The sequence below is a fragment of the Canis aureus genome, chromosome 5 (assembly GCF_053574225.1).
Source record: "Canis aureus isolate CA01 chromosome 5, VMU_Caureus_v.1.0, whole genome shotgun sequence".
Lineage (NCBI taxonomy): Eukaryota > Metazoa > Chordata > Mammalia > Carnivora > Canidae > Canis > Canis aureus.
The window spans coordinates 14,644,844-14,664,422 of NC_135615.1; the positions used below are offsets into that span (position 1 = coordinate 14,644,844).

General features: G+C 34.4%; 1 protein-coding gene and 1 long non-coding RNA gene across 6 annotated transcripts in view; one reads left to right on the forward strand and one right to left on the reverse strand.

Moving 5' to 3' along the window:
* Positions 1-19,579, reverse strand: part of ZEB1 (zinc finger E-box binding homeobox 1) — a 181,152-nt gene that overhangs the window by 9,981 nt on the left and 151,592 nt on the right. For all 5 annotated transcript variants that reach the window (XM_077896913.1, XM_077896912.1, XM_077896916.1 and 2 more), the window contains 3 exons: positions 14,009-14,170; positions 6,560-6,762; positions 2,459-2,564 (listed from right to left, as the gene is read on the reverse strand). In XM_077896913.1, coding sequence (XP_077753039.1) covers positions 2,459-2,564; positions 6,560-6,762; positions 14,009-14,170 — 471 coding nt within the window. The remainder of the gene's footprint in view (positions 1-2,458; positions 2,565-6,559; positions 6,763-14,008; positions 14,171-19,579) is intronic.
* The window catches only part of LOC144313720 (uncharacterized), a 28,888-nt gene continuing 14,666 nt past the window's right edge, over positions 5,358-19,579 (forward strand). Inside the window, exon 1 of the long non-coding RNA XR_013379349.1 lies at positions 5,358-5,596. This is a non-coding gene — a long non-coding RNA (uncharacterized LOC144313720). The remainder of the gene's footprint in view (positions 5,597-19,579) is intronic.

Genomic DNA, 19,579 nt, shown 5'->3' on the forward strand with positions numbered 1-19,579 from the left:
TGTGTGTTTGGTTGCATCTGATGTAAAAACTTTCCAGGCTAAAGTTCCTAGGACCATGGAACAAACCCCAGTTCTTTTCTGGGGAGGAACAGAGGCCGGGGAGCAGGAGCTTTTGTGTCTCATCTCTGAGTGTAGGTGAGATGACCTACTCCTCATTAGAGCTCAACTCTCACATGAGGACTTCAGATGATGGCTAAAACACTTAATTCTCCATAGGGCTCATTTTAGTGGCAGTATCAGAAGACAGTAACAGTCCAGGTAATTTTAGGGAGTATAATTTGAAGATTCTGATTAAAAACTCAGCCGAGAAGAAGATTACAGAGGTTTCTTGAAGGATATGAAGCTAATCTATTATTCAGTGATCTAAACGCGCTTTCAAAACTATCTGTGTTCACCAGATAGTGACTTTTTTAATATTCATTTCTCTGTTTTAAATTTCCAATCTACTATACAATCAATATTGTATAAAATATAATAAAATTGTCACAGCATTTTCTTCATATAATACTTTCTAAATTACTTTCAATTTCTGTATTTATTTCTTCAAGAACCAGTCTCAAAAAGCTTACAGACTGGTCCAGTCCTAGGAGGGCACCCAGTCATCTCAACTCAGAAATCTCCCTTTGGAATGGAATAAACATGAGATATACAAGCCTCATCTTAAGTAACCTTAAGGATAAGACTATCATATATGCACATAATGAACAGACAGTGTAGAGTACAGTGGATGCACTATGTCCACGATGTGCCCTAATTTGTAATCAGCTACTTCAGCAGCAGCAGCAGCATGCTGTTAACAAGCCTATATAGAGCTCTCGACCAGCTACACTCCTAAAATTTTTCTGTCAGTACTACAGACGATAGCTCCCTACTCACTACTTGACTGAGACTGATTTTTGAATATCAATGCAGAATTTTGTGATAAATACCAACTTCCTGTTTCTAGTCCTGTTTCAATCTTTAGAATGTTCCATGCTTCCCAATTCTGTACTATCTATGGGTCTGACAGATCCTCCTATATACAATGATTTTGTACATGAGTCTTATTCTAAAATTTATTTTCCTTCCTCTACCCCAATCTCAACATTCAGGAAACTCTCCTGAATTAGTTATATCCCTATCAACAACTTCAAATCATCTGTAGTAAGAAAGCAGGTCATCAAAAATATATTATTTTTTTCCCCCAAGATTTTGTTTATTTATTCATGAGACACACACACACACATACAGAGAGAGAGAGAGAGAGAGAGAGAGGCAGAGACACAGGCAGAGGGAGAAGCAGGCTCCATGCGGGGAGCCTGATGAGGGACTCAATCCCAGGTCTCCGGGATCAGGTGCTGGGCTGAAGGAGGTGCTGAACTGCTGAGCCACCAGGGCTGCCCCCAAAATATATTCTTGATGAAAATTTTTCAGTAACCCAGGAGCCAAGAAATAGGATTTTGTGCCAGACTGCAAAAGACAACTTTTACTTTTCAGAAATATTAAAGTGTGAAAATAAATGTTTTTGCAAAAATCTTGGTTTACACAAATTGGTAACTTTAACACTTAGCCCCCTCAATGAATAAGATAGTAAAACTTCTAAAAATGTAGTTCCAAAATAAAACAGATATCACCAGTCATCCCTCACAAAGCCACCTGCTGTACGTTTTTTGTAGAATGTTTGTGAGATGTCAATATAATAATTTTCACAAAATAAGTAATGTGCAGATACCCGTCATTTCTCATTAATTAGAAAATAGGTGTTTTCACTATTTAAATCTAAAACAACATACCAAAATTAATCAGATGAACAGACGTCACAGTGCAATGTAAGATGCTACCCAGTTTTTGCTATAGCTTTTGTTGAAGTAGAGCCTCTAAAGACATGCACATACAGTTTTTTTGTGTCTAAGTTTCTAAAACAGGCATATTTTTTCACATACCATTTTGTAAGTAATAATTTAGAAAAGGATGTGAAATAGAAATGTGAAATGACAGGTGAACATAGTTTTCTTTTAAATTCTCAATGCTGCCCTGCCTGGGTGACTCCAAATCATCCTGACCACTTCCTATTTGGAGTTTACATTTTTACTTCTGTCATGTAAAGAGTATCTTCACCTCCTTACTTTCTTGTGCAAACTGTACCTCTATCTCCTTTTTCATTCCCTAGTTAATTGTGCAAAAGAGGCAATGAAACTAGCCTTCATTGGAAAGCTCAAGAAAGTTGTACTTTTTTGTTAAAACATGCTATATCCTAATTAGGAAATTTGGAGTATGTCATATTATATTAGCTTAATATGTTTAAGTTAAATATTAAGACTCCAATAAGATACCATTTATAAATAGAAAATTTCTCCAGGTTAGTCTTTGTAAGAAAAGCAAGAACTTTCTGACCATGTGTATAGACCACATGTTATAGATTTATTTATTACCACATGTGCTATGATATTCAAGGTGAAGAAAGAAAACAAATATTTACCACTGTGGATTCTTAAGTGCTCTTTTAGATGATGTTTGTATTTGAAAGCTTTCCCACATTCAGTGCACTTGAATTTACGATTACCCCCGGACTGTGTCACATGTCTCTGTAAGAAAGAATTGATATTTTAATTATAAAGCAAAAAAGCTTTGGACATAGAAGAATAGCCAATCTGCTAAAAGTAGTATTTTGGTGAATTCTGCTTCTCAAAGGCCTCAAATTGAGGCAGGCAGTCACAAAAATCTAACACTTGGAATATTACCAAAAAGAAAGGATAGTGGGAACAGAATTTTGACATACAGAAAAATCTCCATTTGCTAATTTAGAGTATTAGAATCATACTTTATTGAGTAATATAGTTATTTAGCAAAAATAAGATAATATACACTTTACTAGAAACTAGAGATATCTCTTCTGCGGTCAGGCTTTTTCCAGTAGTTTATCCTACTGCTTAAGAGCTTGCTATTTCCAGAATGTACTTTAATCTGATGAATTTAAAAAATACTTCCATCTTTTCATTCAAGTATGGAGTATTATAATGGCTTTCTGTCAAATTCCCACTTTTATATATTTCAAATATATTCTGCATTCTTAGATTTTTTCCAGATCCCATTACTTTGTTTACTTTTGTTTATTCATTAAATTTATTTGTTATTAAGAAATGTTTTTCAATCAAGTATAGTTGACATGCAATGTTAAGTTAGTGTCAGCATACAACACAGTGAGTCAACAACTCCATATGTTATGCTGTGCTCACCACAAGTGTCTACCATCTGTCACCATACAACACTATCACAATACATTGACTATATTCTCTATCCTGTACCCTTCATCTCCTGACTTGTTCATTCTGTAACTGGAAACCTGGACTTCCCATTCCCCTTCACCTGTTTTGCTCCCCCCACCCCCACTTTGGCAACCACCAGTATGTTCTCTGTGTTTATGAGTCTGTTTCTGCTTTTTTGCTTTGTTAGATTAATCATACAAAAGGAATGCTTAAATTGAATTCTATCATAAACCTTATAAACCATCAATTGCTCATAAACCTCCAAAGGCTCCCCATTAACCCTGAATATAGATTCTGAGTTTATATATTCCAAGTTTACCTGAGTTTCCAGGCTGATCCTTCACCAGTTCCCTATAAGAAGTTTATGCCATAGTCACTTAGTGAGTCCCGGGTTTTGTACATATACTACTCTTCTCTTCTCTACTCCTTGCTTTGGTTTATACTTATTCCTTCTTGGCTATATTTCCCTACAATTATGATTATTAAGATTCTAGCCATACTTCAAAGGTTTATTAATTCAGGTACTACTTGCTTTATGCTCACTCTAGCTGGAATCTCCCTTCTTTTGTTTTTCATACAGGAAGGAAAGAGGAATACTTACTATGTATCAGGCTCTACTGCATCCAAACCCATGGCTTTAAGCACCAAATATATGGTGATAATTCCCAATGGTGTATCTCTGGACCTCTTCCCCTTAACTTTAGACTCTCATAGACAATTGTGTCCTTGATGTTGCCAGTTGGAACACAATGGGCATGTGAAACTTAACACAATTAACACTGAACTCTTAACTGCCTGTCAGAGAGCACCTCCTCTGGTGTTTCCTGTCTTTGTGAATGACATTTTCATTAATTTGATTATGCTTAGGCCCTGTACTTTAGGGTAACACTTGATTCCTCGCTTTCTTTTAACACCCTTCATCAACAAAACCATCTGAATATACTCTGAATTTAACATTCATCATTATGTCGTATCTGTCACCACCAGTGATTTCAAAGCCACCACCACGTTTGGCCTGGATTATAACAGCCTCCACAATGGTCTCCCTGCCTCTAAATGGTCTCCCTGCTTCTGTTCTTATCTTTCTTGACCTACTCTCCACCCAACAGCCAGTGTTCCCTTAAAAATAAAAAATAAAGACAAAATTCAGTATCTTTCAAAGGCTTCCCTGTCACATTTTACAACAAAATCAGTCTCTATCATGGTCTATACAAGGGGATATATCATCTGGCCCCTGATACCTCTTGTCCTTACCTATCTTTCTGCCTTTTATTCACACTGGCCTCCTTGCTATCCTTTGCGGATGCTGGGCAGGCTTCTGGCTCAAGGCCTTTTCATGTTTCCCTCTGTTCCTTTTGACCAGAATGCCCTCCTCCCAATCATCCTATGACTGGCTCCTTCCTTTCATTCAGATTTTAGTTCAGATGTCCCATTCTTAGGAAGGTCTCCCTAACCTTAAAAAAGTTGCAACTTTCTACCTTCTGCTTTATTTTTCTACACACTATCTGTTCTTATATTTTATATCACCTGCTAATGTATGTTCCCTACTGTCTTGATCTTTGCTTATCTTTTTCACTATTGTGCCTTTATCAGCTAGAACAGGGCCTGACATGTAATAGAAACACAAATGTTTGCTTAACGAATAAATTAATAATACATGGAAATGCTTAATTAAGTCCTAACATGACTTTTCAAACTCAGGTTTGTTGCCCCATAACCTAAATTATTTCTAAGACATCCTGATCATATTTCCTCACATTGTTGGTCCCCATATTAATCACAGCTCCTTTCTAACATTTGTCTGATCACATACTTCATATATAAAACCTACTACCTTTCACCCATTAGAAAAATCACCACAAAATTGGCTGGCATGCTCATCATTGGTCTTACGATTTGTTTCTATAATGGCCTCTCTCGTTTTCACCAAAAGGATCTGCCTGATTAGTCTGCAGATCCTTTTCTTTGACAATGGCCCGTGGTACAGAAAGGATATTGGGACAACAGTTGGAATTTGGGTCTGCTTCCCAAATGTCACACGAATAGGTTCTTTTCCCAAGGCCTGACTGTACTGTAGTCATGTTAGAACTCAGATGGAAAAAAGATGATTCTTCTGCATTGTCCCTGATAAGACTTGTATAGGGGTAGATGGTAGATAGGTGGTCTTTGTCTTCAGAAGTTCCTGCTCTGTATCAATTTCTTCCTTCTTTTGGTATTCTCCCCAATTTCAAGTGTTCCCTCATGGATTTAACCATTAACCTAAGAAAATCTTGGTCCTATACTTCTTGATTGCCATGCTCTCCCCCTTCATCTTTTGATTTTCTGAGGGTTACTGCCAAAATCCTGAGAAGGTAGGTTGACCCTGCTCGATGAGTCTACTTTGGCTATAGTTTGTTTGGTTTAGCCATCGATGTAGAAAAGGTTTAACTGGTTCTCTATGAGATACAGGACTTACGTTAGGCACATGAATAGGGCAGAGTTCTCACAGATTTGAGTTTATGGATGGTCATAATCCTTTAAGAAACTGGATGCATGTCCTAATCATAACACATACCCTTAAAATATCCTATACAGCTGAATATTTATTTGGTTTTTAAAATTAGAATCACGTTGATATTAATTTGTTCAGAGTTGGCACTTATCAGGATCTTATAAAAGAAGGTCAACTGGCAAGAAGAGCTTCTTCATCTTTAATCCTTAAATACAGAGCCAACATTTCAAATGTAACTTATTGAACAGTTTTTTTTTTTTTTTAGTCTTGGTTTTTATACATCTAGAAATCGAGGCAAAGTGACAGAAATAGAACAAACCATGTGAAAATTGAATCTTCAGAATAAAAATGTTTAGAATCTAAGCTTTAGATTCTTAGAGGAAGCATCTTCCCTTCCTACAGTAAACAGAACCCCGTAACTTATACTGAGAGTAAATATAGTAGTCTTTGTTTCCCAGAAAATTAACTTTTATTATTATTATTTGACTTTCCTCTAAATTTAGTTAGTACTTAGGCATAGGTTTATGAAATGAGTATTTATTTTTCCTACACTGAACATTTTAGTAGAATGCATTTTGAATCTAGTTCTAAACTTAAGGGAAATACTTGTTGCAGTATAAGCAAAATAAATCAAGATTGAAGGGATCTTATCTGAAAAAGAATTTAAAAACTTAGTTACTGCTAAAAGAATGTTCACATGTACTTTGGAACTCAGATAATTCATATAATTACTTTAATTCTTGTAAGGCTGAAGATGCTGCCTAGTACATCCTTTTAAGTATGTTAGAACCCTTGCCTTCAATAGACACTGGATTTCACTTACTTGATCTCTTCCTGATTTATGTGATGTCATGTGACGTTCAAGTTGGGTTCTGTACGCAAAGGTGTAACTGCACAGGGAGCAACTAAAATTATCTTCATTCTTTTCATGGCGATATTTAATGTGTTCTTTCAGAGAGGTAAAGCGTTTATAGCCTCTATCACAATATGGGCAGGTAAGTAACTGGGAGAATGCATCTGGTGTTCCTATAAAAGAAAGATCATATATTTTGAATTTAAGCATTCAAAAAATATTACCAAAGCTACCACTTACTCCCTATGCTTTGTGCCAGATATTATGACACCCACTTTATATTTTATCCTTAAAACAATACAATGATACTCATCTCTATTTTATAAAAGAGAAAACAGGAAGCTCAGAAAAGTTAAATGACTTAAAATTATAAGGCTGGTAAATGATGAAGTCAGGATTCAAATATGTGCTGTCCGACTTCAAAGTCCCATATCTTTTCCACTAAACTACAAGTCTTCCCTTCTTTTTGTATGATTAGACAAAGAAAACAAAGATAAACTTAGAATACATTACATTTGTAAATGTATACATATTGAAGAGGATTTGTATGCCACAATAGAATCTTTCCACTGGTAAGGATGTATCATTATTTATTTAATGCTTGTTCTTTCTAACTTGGAAATGACACCACAAAGTTATTGTCATCAAACAGTAAGTAGTACATAAGTAGACTATGTTTTCAAGACATTCCTGCAGTTAGGTGTGGCCATATGACAGAATTCAAACCACAAGCACAAGTACTAGGGGAAGTGAGTAACAGGAGCCAGATCTAGGCCTGGCCTACAAAGACTTCCTATGCAGGCTTCTTTATGCTCTTTCCCTTACTGAATTATACAGACACATTTTTTTGTAGAATTTTATATGGATAAATACAGGATAGCTTTTAGAAAAAAAGGCAATATGGAAAAACTGGGAGTTCACTGCATGAACCATTTATTATTTTTTTTAAGATTTATTTATTTATTTAGAGAGAGGTGTGCGACTGGGGGAAAGAGCAAAGGTAGAGAATCTTCAAGCAGACTCCTTGCTGAGCACAGAGCCTGCATGTGGCTTGAGGAGGCTTGATCCCAGAATCCAGGGATCATGACCTGAGCCGAAACCAAGAGTTGGACACTTAATCGCCTGAACCACCCAGGCACCCTGAATGAACCATTTTTTTTCCCCCACAGGAACCACCTAAGCCTGACAATCCTAAAATGTAATATGGTTTTGCTAATTAATATTATTTAACTAAGAGCGCTTTTCCATATTTTATTTCTTCAAAAAAATAAGTTCCTAAAAGATAACTTACTGTAAATAGTATCTCTACCTTCATTTTGAAATTTTTATTGAAAAAGAGACTACCAGGGATGCCTGGGTGGCTCAGCGGTTGAGTGTCTGCTTTCAGCTAAGGGCATGATCCTGTGTCTGGGGATAGAGTCCCACATTATGGTCCCTGCAGGGAGCCTGCTTCTCCTTCTGCTTATGTCTCGGACTCTCTCTGTCTCTCATGAATAAATAAATAAAATGTCTTAGACAAAAGAAAAAAAAAGAAAAAAGAGACTACCAAAGAAAATTTCATTACAGTCTCAAAATCCTTCATAAACATGTATCATCTTTATTGAAATTCAAGTCTATATAAATTAAAAGACTTTCCTGAGAACCAGCCTGCGTATAAGAGACTGAGCACCTAACCCCATATAGTTAATTATGTTGAAATATGTATCAAATATATGAATAAAATCAAACAACCAAACCTCCCACAGTTTATGAAGGTACCTTTATTATCAGCTAGCAAGGCAACTGGAATCAGTTGCCTGTTGGTGATATCTTTAAAATGACCTACTTCTGTGGAGACTAGATTAGCCACATGAAATTGTTTTGGAAATCATGCTATGTTTTGTCTAGTATTAATTTCCTTTTGAACAGGCAGGTAGGAAATCAACATTTGGGGCACTCTCCTTGCCAGGGTACCTAGTCTATCCTATTGATTTTATCTGGTTACAATGGCAAGAGTCCAAGTCAGCCGTTGCAGATGCTTCATTATTGGCACCACAATCACAATGTGATTTCCATTACTTAAGCTGCTTATACTCTATAGCGTAATACAGCTGTCTGCTCTCATTATGTACTATTTTCTTCTTTACTTTCATCATTAATAAACAAATACTAATTTTGTAAAATGACAGGTTACTCATGATATTTTACCAGCAAGTTATTATTTTCATAAATCGATTTCTATTGAATTTCTCACACATATGAGGTATGAATTTATTCTTTAGGATACTAGCATAAAACAGTTTTTGTTCCTATTTTTTTAAGAATATTGAATATTTGCTTTTTTAAAAGAATCACTTTTTTAGCAATGAAGGCTTGTCATATAAGGAAAAAAAATTTCTTTTTAGAATTCTTATAATCAACTTAAGGTAGTGATTCAAGACTACTTAAAAATCTAACCCATGTCATATCCTTTGACTATGAATATGCTTATTTTTTAAAAAATCTTTAATTTTTGTATCCTAAATTTCCTTTGCTATGTAGTGTAACATTTCAGACTGATAGTAAGTAGTACTTTATATAAAACCTTTGAAAAATCTCCTTTGTTTGTGACCCACTGATTCAGAGTTTGTGATATTTCAGTCTGCTGGAATAAATTTTGCCCTTTCACAATTTTTGAAGTGCAGGAGAGCATATTTAATCCATTAAAACTTTATAAACTTAAGGGCTTCTGAAGACAATCAGATGTTACTGGTGTGACAGAGTATCTCCTGTGAAATAGTTTATCAGCTGTATACCTGAAAGTAATAACTACCTGAATTAAAAACAGATTCTAGAATTCAAATGTTTCATTTATTTTATTTTATTTTTGTTTTTTTTTCAAATGTTTCATTAATTCAGAATGTTAAATCCTAATTTTTATGGGATTTTACTGTGTTGATTAGTATCATTGGACTTTACAAAGTTTAACCTTATTTTGATCTGTGCAATGAAACACTGCTTTAGTTCTTATTTTCTTTCACGAGGCTTCTTGAAAAACATTTTGTTGCATAAAACATTTACATATATATATACAATTATATTGAAGAATTTTTATTCTTTTTCATTTTTATTATAACCTATTGCTTCTTCAGGTAAAAGTTAACAAATTTTTTTTTTTAAGAAAAAAAAAAAGAAACTGAAGTGCCTGGGTAGTTCATTGGTTAAGCATCCAACTCTTGGTTTCAGCTCAGATTATAATCTCAGGATCATGACACTGAATCTCATGTCAGGCTCCACGCTCAGTACAGACTCTGATTAAAATTCTTTCTTCCTCCCTCTGCTCCTCACGTACAACTAAATAAATAAAATCTTGAAAAAAAAAAACACCCCCAAACCTTGAGGAATCAAAATAGAAATGGTAGGGCTCTACAGGATTACAATGCCTACAATTATATGCAAATATATCAATACAACACTATTCATAAAGCTTTAATGCTGTGTCCCTAGGGGCAATTATCTATAGTCTTCAAAAATGTGTCCTTTTGGCACACTGGAGGAATCAGTTATAGAGTGCCCTACTTCTATTTCCTTTGTCACTGATTTAGTGACAGAAAATCCTACCTATTCTGCGGTGAAACTTCTGTTTCTGCTTTTTCATAGCTGATTCCTGATTTAAGGAAGGCAGTTGACTCTGCAATGGAATATATTTTTCTATACCATTCTTCTCAATTTCCTTCAGATATTTAAGAGTTGATTGATTAGTAGCTTAGCATTTATTTAGCACCAAAACACCAAAATACTTATGTATAAATTTAACAAAATATATGTAAGATTTATATGAGGAAAACTATAAAACTCTGCTGAACAAAATCCAAGAACTAAATAAATGGAGAGACATTCAATGTTTAAGAATAAGAAGACTTAATATTGTCAAGATGCCAGTTCTTCCCAACTTGATTCAATGCAATTTCAATTCAAATCTGGAGAGTCCTTTTACAGATACTGACAAACATTCTAAAGTTTATATGGAGAGGCAAAAGACCCAGGATAGCCAACACAATACTGAAGGTGAAAAATAAAGCTGGAGGACTGACACTATTTGACTTTAAGACTTACTGTAAAGCTATAATAATGAAAACAGTGTGGTATTGGTATGAGGATATAGAAATAAACTAATGGAACAGAGAGCCAGAAATACCCTCATATAGTCAACTGGTCTTTGACGAAGGAGCAGAGGCAATACAATGGAGTAAAGATAGTCTTTTCAACAAATAGTAATGGAACTTAGGAAGCAAAAACAAAAATGAATTACTGGAACTTAAAGTAAAAAGCTTTTGTACAGCAAAGGAAACAATCAATAACCAAAAAACAATCAATAACTAAAAAGCAACCTTCCGAATGGAAGAAGAAATTCACAAATGACATATCAGATAAAGGGCTAGTATCCCAAATCTATAAAGAACTTAGAAAACTCAACACACAAAAACAAAAAATGCAGTCAAGAAATGGGTAGAAGACATGAACAGACATTTCTCCAAAGATGACATACAAATGGCTAACAGATACATGAAAAAATGTTCAATATCACTCAGCATCAGGGAAATACAAATCAAAACCACAATGAAATACCACCTCACACTTCAGAATGACTAAAATGAACAAGTCAGGAAACAACAGATGTTGGTGAGGATGTAGAGAAAGGGGAACCCTCTTATACTGCAGGAGGGAATGCAAACTGGTGCAGCCCTCTGGAAAACAGTATGGAGGTTCCTCAAAAAGTTAAAAGCAGAGCTACCCTATGATCCAGCAATTGTACTACTAGGTATTTATCCAAAAGATACAAAAATAGTGATTCGAGGGATCCAGGCACCCCAATGTTTATAGCAGAATGTCCACAACAGCCGAACCATGGGAAGAGCCCAGATTTCTATCAACAGATGAATGGATAAAGAAGATGTGGTATATAAATATACAATGGACTATTAGCCATGAAGAAGAATGAAATCTTGCCATTTGCAACAATGTGGACAGAACTAGAGGGTATTATGCTAAGCGAAATAAGTCAGGGAAAGACAAATACTGTATGATTTCACTCATATGTGGAATTTAAGAAACAAAACAGACGAACATAGAAGAAGGAAAGGAAAAATAAAATAAGATAGAAACAGAGAGAGGCAGGCTAGGAAACAAAACGAGGGTTGCTGGAGGGGAGGTGGAGGAGAGATGGGATAACTGAGTGATGGTTATTAAGGAGGGCACCTGATATATTGAGCACTTGGTGTAATATACAACTGATGAATCACTAAATTCTACCCATGAAGCTTTTAATACATTATATGTTAACTAAAATGAATTTAAATTAAAAAATTTTAAAAAGTAATGGAACAACAAAACATTCAGGACATGCATAAAAATGAATCTAGACACAGACCTTATGTCCTTCACAAAAGTTAACTCAAAATGAATCACAAACCTAACTGCAAAATGCAAAACTATAAAGCTCCTAGAAGATAACAGGAAAACCTAAGTGACCCTGGGTATGACAATGTCCTTTTTAGATATAACACCAAAGGCATGATCCATGAGAAAGAACTGACAAGCTGGACTTCATTAAAATGAAAACTTCTGCTTTGTGAAAAATGTTCTCCAGAGAATTAGAAGACAAGTCACAGACTGGGAAAATATTTGCAAAGACATATCAGATAAAGGACTGTTATTCAAAACATCCAAAGGATTCTTTAAAACTCAACAATAAATCAATAACTTGATTAAAAAATAGTCCAAAGACCTTAGCAGACACCTCACCAAAGAAGATATACAGATGACAAATAAAGACACTCCACATCATATATCATCAGGGAAAAGCAAATTAAAACAAGATATCACTACACACCTATCAGAATGTCCAAAATCCAGAACACTGACACCAAAAAATGCTGGTGATGATGTGGAGCAACAGAAACTCACATTGCTGGTGGGAATGCAAAGTTGTACAGCCTCTCTGGAAGACAGCTTGGCAGTTTCTGACAAAACTAAACATACTGTTACTATTTGATCCAGTATATGAACTTCTTGGTATTTACCCAAAGGAGTTGGAAAACTTAAGTCTACACAAAAATCTGCACATGGTTGTATATAGCAACTTTACTCATAATTGCCAAAACACGGAAGTAACCATGTGTCCTTCGTCAGGTGAATGGGTAAACAAACTTATGATACATCCAGACAATGGAATATTATTCAGCACTTAAAAGAAATGAGCTATCAAGCCATGAAAATACATGGAGGAAAGTGGGAAAAAAAGTGAAAAAGCCAACTTAAATATTACTAAGTGAAAAAGAAGCCAACTTAAAAGATTACATGTTGTATAATTCCAACTATATGACCTTTGGAAAAGGCAGAGAATTATGGAGACACATAAAGATCTGTGGTTTCTAGGGGTGAGGGGAGGTGGGGAAAATGGAGGATTTTTAGAGCAATGAAAATACTCTAGGAGATATTATAATGATGGATACATTATAATGATGGATACACACTTATAGACTTTGGGTGTTTATGACGTGTCAATGTAGGTTCTTCCTTGGTAAAAAATGTACAATTCTAGTGAGTTATGTTGATAATGGGAAAAACCATGCACATGTGGGGAGCAAGGGGTATATGGGAAATACCTGTACTTCTATATCACTTTTTTTTGAAGCCTAAAACTTCTCTAAAAATGTCTTTTAAAAACGATTATTTAAGTATTAAGTTAAATCTATCTATTAAACTGGGAATCCAAAAAATAAAAAAATAAAAAAATAAACTGGGAATCCTGAAAAACAATCAAACCAGATTTAGGTAAACAAGCCAGTAACTTCTTAGTTCTTGGTGCAGATCTTTAATAAGTTTTCTTACAGAAATATCTGCATGCGAGTCATCTGTTTCTAGCATGGAAGGAGAGAATGGTAGCCTGCTTCCTTTCAGGAGAGTATGAACATATTAGTACTGCATTTTGCCACTCTTCATACACTGGCTGTTCATGTCAGAATGGCCTAGAGCAGATATAAAAAACCCCACTTGTCTCCAAATCGGTATGTTTTGAACCTGACAACCACGTTTTGCTTGCTAGCAGAGCAGAAAAACATCCAGAGTCAGAAAAAAAAGTCAAGAATTAGTTAAGGATCATCCTAGCTCCCATTTCTACTACTTGCTGCTATGTAAGTGAGTGGAAGTCAACATCCAGGCATTATTCCAAACCTCACTGCAGTGGTCTTACTGCAATACACTACGAGATGCCACTAATTTTAATACGACACTGTTACCATAAATGTGTTCCTTTCTCTAAAGAGATTATTTTCTATGGGCACTTGCCATAAATTTTGAATTTCAGATCCCTAGAGTAGAGGAGGTTCCCATTGTACAATTATAGATATAATAATCCTGTACATATGAAAACAAAAACAACTGTGCAGCTCCACTTACCACTGTCATCATGACCACTGGCTTCTGGGGTACCCTGCCTCTGGTCCTCTTCAGGTGCTTCGGGGTAAATGACAGCAGTGTCTTGTTGTTGCAGGAACTCTTCAACGTTAGGATCATGGTTTTGCTCATTTTCTGCATCTGAGTCACATTCATCATCTTTTACTAAAAGAAATGCATATTTTATAGAAAGCTTTCACCACGTTGTTACAAAGTTTTTCTAAATAAAAAAATATTTAACTTAAGAGAATTCACTATTATTCTTGAATTTGTTGGAAATATTTACCAAAAGTTTAAAACAAAATTCACTCATTCTGTTATCCTCTATTAAAAAGTCTTTTAGAAAGCAATATGAAAGTTCTGAAATTTTTACAATATCCCTTTTAAACTTTAGAGTGTAATTCTAGTCCATGTGACTGATAAGCAAGACACAGAAAAGGTAATATAGTTGACTGAATTCTTAATTTCTCAATCAAGGAAAAAAGGAGAAAATCTTACATCTCAAACCTTAGTCCCTCCTAGCAACCTACTGGATATTTATTTAGAGTTGTAGCTTAAATCCGAATCATTGTCAATTTAAACCACTCTGAAGTTCATTGCAGTTATGTGATGATGTCTTCGAAAAAAACAGTGTAAATAGTTATCTATAATTAGAAAAATTTCTAGTAAGAATCAAAGAGTATCAAATCCATAAAACTGCTTCTTATCTCCTCTAGTATTCATATATAAACATGGCTATTCTTTATTTTTGCTTCAATAATGTTTAATGGTGGGCTAAGGGCAAAGGCATTTTTTCCTTTGATTAGAAAGGCTCAAGTGAAAATCAAATGCTTTCACTTTGAGAAGGTACTCAAAGTGCTGCTGAGTTTCTACAGCAGCATTGCTGCACCATGGTTTCCTTCCATTTCCTCCACTGGCTCTAGAGGACAGTGTCTACTCCATGCTGGTGGTAACTGTAGCACATTGTATGGCTCCCAGATGTCTCATGGCTGACTTCTTTATACACTTTGGGCTGAACTGTCAGTTTTAAATTTGTAAAAGAGCATTTCCCAGCAGACTAAAATTGGGCCAAATTAAAATGCTGAAGTATGGGCATGTTTTTGTTTAACAGTTATTGAAAAAAATCTTGCTAAGTGAACTTCTCAGGGCAGCTGCTGTTTTAAAACCTTAAAGCCAATGATATAATCATAATGGTGAGCCACCATTTCCCCCTCCTTTATAATACAGCCAATATGATATCAATTATTTAGCACTGAGTTATTGGATCCAGGGGTAAGTGAAGACTCAAGAGGTAAAGCTGGTACTGTGGGTTTTATGGGAGTCTATTTCCAAATCCTCGACTTCTGTGTATATTCTTTCTTAGAACCTGGAAGATTCTTCTCTCTACTCTCCCCTTTCCACAGTATCTTTTGCTCACATCTAAAAGGAAGAAGAGAAGGGGTACCTGCATAGTTCAGTGGGTTAGGCATCCAACTCTAGATTTCGGCTCATATCATGATCTCAGATTCAATCTCAATCTCGTGAGACTGAACCCTGCATCAGGCTTTCTGCTCAGCTGGGAGCCTTCTAGTCCCTCTCCCTCTGTTTCTGCCACTCCACTCTGCTCACACTGGTACTATCTCTCTCAAATAAATAAAATCTTTAAAGAAAGGAAGAAGAGGGGCACCTGGGTGGTGGTTCAGTCTACCCAGTCTTCACTTAGGTTATGATCCTAGGGTCCTGGGATCAAACTCCACTTGGGCTTCCTGCTCAGCAGGGAGTCTGCTACTCCCTCTCTCTTTGCACCTCCCCCTATCCACTCCTGTTCTCTATCTCTCATAAATAAACAAACAAACAAACAAACAAATAAATAAATAAATAAATAAAATCTTAGGGGAAAAAACGGAAGAAGAGAAAAAAGCATATCCCAGTACATTAATATGGTGCATCGCTTGAAGTGTAAAAACTTTTGGGTTGCCAAAGGAAAAAATCCAAAATACTGATTGGGGAATATTTTCCCCAGTTGATTATTGATTAATCAAAGCAACATAAAACCACCACAATCCTTCCAGTTTTCCTGTTTATATGGATTTCTATCGGGGATAAAACATGGCAATTTTCTGAAATGAATTATTTTGGTTTAGTAAGGAAGTTCTGAAATCAAGCTATATAATAATAATATGGCCAGAGGGAGTGGGAGTTTTCCTTTAATGACCTCATCTGTTCCATTCCGCAACTATTATTAAAACGTTCATTGCTCTTCAGGAAACTGGTCAGAGCAAAGCCAAGAGTATTCTCAAAAATCATTCCTACAATCAATCTGTCATTAGTTGGAAAAATAAGCATTTTTGAGCAGCTAAAGCAGTACAAGTCAGTGCACTGAGTATTTTCAATGTAACTTCAAATTTTCAAGTTAAACTAGATAAAACTTATGAAATTTATATTTTTATGTGACTGATTAACAATTCCATATAGATTATAAGATGCTTAAAATATTTTAATCAAATTATATTTATTTCAATTATAGTCTTCACCTATAAAAATTTCTATTTTCTGCATCTTATTAAGTATGTGTGTACATATGTGTGTGTAAAGGCTAGATGCTAGAATAATGAGTTTTTAAAGTATACATGTTACAGAATAATATAATCTGTATTTTACACATGAAACTTACATCTTCAGTAAGTTATAAGCTTATATATGTACTGACTTGCTCTAAATGTACTACTCATTTTGGTAACATAAAAATAATATTAGATATAATCTTCATCTCACTATTGAAGAATCTATTTTTTAAAAACAATTATTAAGTTTTTAATTTTAATTCCAGTATAGTTGACAAATAGTATAATATTAGTTTCAGGTGTACAATATAATGATTCAATAATTCCATACAATACCTGGTACTCCTCACAACAGGTGCACTCCTTAATTCCCATCACCTATTTCACCCATTCCCTATCCTTACCCCACTGGTAACTATCAGTTTGTTCTCTATAGTTAAGTGAATAATCTATTTTTAAGAAGATATGTTTATTTATACTTTGCATATTCCTCCTTATTTATAATTTATTTCTCACAGAGGAAATTTTTATAAAATTTCTCAAATTGTGTTTTGGCAAAATTACTTGAATTAGAAAAATGAGAACACTTTTTTCTTGACAGAAAGTCTGATTCGGCTGATTGGTATAATAGTAATAATACCTGGCTTTGCTAGTTAGGTTATTAGGTACAAAATTCTCGGAAACTGAATGAACTAAGTCTGTAGCTCTAAGGCATTAATGACAATATTATTATCTCAAGTGATAAAAGGATTTTTGTTAAAATTTGTAATGTATTTATGTTATCATCAACTGTGTAGTACTGATAATTATATGGTAAATCAATCCACAAATTTAAAAAATCTTAAGATCCTGTGCCTAGAAATTAAAAAGAAACTTAAATTTTAATTTATATACATATTTTTCTTATAAAGAAATGACAGCTGATCAGAAATACCTTCAAACAGGAAATATATACTCTGTTAGCATCAAATTCTATTGGTTTATGAAAACAGAAATATGAGTTCAAGGAGTAAATATTATGATATAACACTTCTGACTTTTAAAGAAGAGCTTATAACCAAATTGAATGATTAGCAGGATTAAATTGTTATGGATTTCACATATAAGAGTGATGTTAAAAATGCCATTTTTAATATGTCAGAAATTATATTGTAACTACTTATACTTAAGATGAAAATTTTTAAATGTACATTAAGAAATATGTGGCACAGTGTATAATCGATTAGTTTACATAATATAAAGTTTGGAGGACAATAACAGTACCTCTTAGGGTAGTTGTGAGATTTAAATTAATTAATAGTGTGTTTATTACTGTACCTGCATACGTAAGTGCTATTTAATTGTTAGCTATTTTCCTCAAAGCAGTCCTGGTAAGGTAAACATTATAATTTCCCAATCAAAAGTTTTCCCAATAAAAAAAATAGGGTCAGAAAGCTTAGATAACTTCCAAAGTCACATAGTAAAAAAAATATTACTATTAGATTACATGATTTGGTATTGGGTATGGTATCAACTTCTGGGCTCTTTCCCACTGAACTACACTGTTTCCATGAACCTGCATCTAGCCAAAACAACTTCAAGCTGAGACCAGAAATTCTGCAGTTTTACCTATAAATTTTAAGTGCTGGGAAGTGCATATTGTAAAAAGGTCAATTATGAAGCAAAATTTCTAGTCCTAAGACTGATAAACTTACATATTTCAATAGTAGAGAGATAAGCAAACACATAGGGATGTAATAATAATTTGGCTTCTTGAGATATGACGAAACTCAGAGCTTTCCAATATAAAATTATTTTGGACCATAGAACTATATATGACCAAAGTGTAGAATTCTGAGGTTATAATCACAAATTGGAGCAAAGAGAGAGAGAGAGAGAGAGAGGTAAACTTTTAATATAAAGATAAAAAATTATTTAGCTATTAATATTTTAATTCTACTGGAAAATATATCTTTAGGCTTCTTCCTAGCTTTATCTTCCATTTTTCAAACTTTGTAAACTATTAACTATATAAACAAAAAAGGGATGCTCAGAAGGAACAAAGGATGTTTTGGGTGGATTTTTCACTCTATGAATACTAAGTGAGACTACAGTTCTCTTAACTTCATGAACTGCAAAAGGAAATCAGCTGAAGAAAGGATCTGACAAAGTTCTGAACTAATGATGGTGACCTTTGTACAATGTTTTTGTTTACTTTGTCAGCAGATTATTCCCTAGCAGTCAAGGAAATAACAAATGCAAAGGCAGAACATAATTTTTAAGTTTAAATGCACAAAAACCTCAACCATCTAATTTCTAACCTTTTTTCCCTTGAAACTACACTTATCAGGGTTTTATTAGATGCTTACTTGCTCCCAACTCTCCAAGTTCCAGGGAAATAATGCAGCAGGGATCATCTTCCACTGGGTGGGGGACCTCATATTTCAGCAACAACTTAAGTTACTACAAGATTACCTTACCTTCCAGATGTGATTTTCTGGGGAGAGGAGTTAAGGGAATTTATATACTACTCAGTACTAACTGAAATAATTAATTTTTGTAGTGAAGAGCAAAGTGTAGGTTAAACACTGAAACCTGAAATTGTGAATTTTTTTTTTTTATAGCATTTTGCCTAAAAGGGCAAATGATCTTCTGTTACTCTGGTAATGTAAGTCATCCAACTTCAACATTAGGCAAAAGAATAATGACAGCATTCTTTTGTGTTCATTAATACCATTTTACTAATAACAAATATCCTGTTTAAATATTTTATGTAATGTGTAAGTTAGTATGACAAATATTTGATAACAACATATTTGAATACATTATTCATGTAAGTTAAACGCAACCAAGTTAAAGGCAGAATATAAAATCTTAGGAAGTAGGTACCATAAATGATCACATATCTCATTATTATTTAATTATTTTGGAATCCATCTTTAACAACATGAGGATTTACTCTTTGTTTTACAGAACTGACTGACAAGTATGGGAGTGTCTGTTTATACCATAGATGAAATCTATTTTTGACATATTACTATGAAATATACTC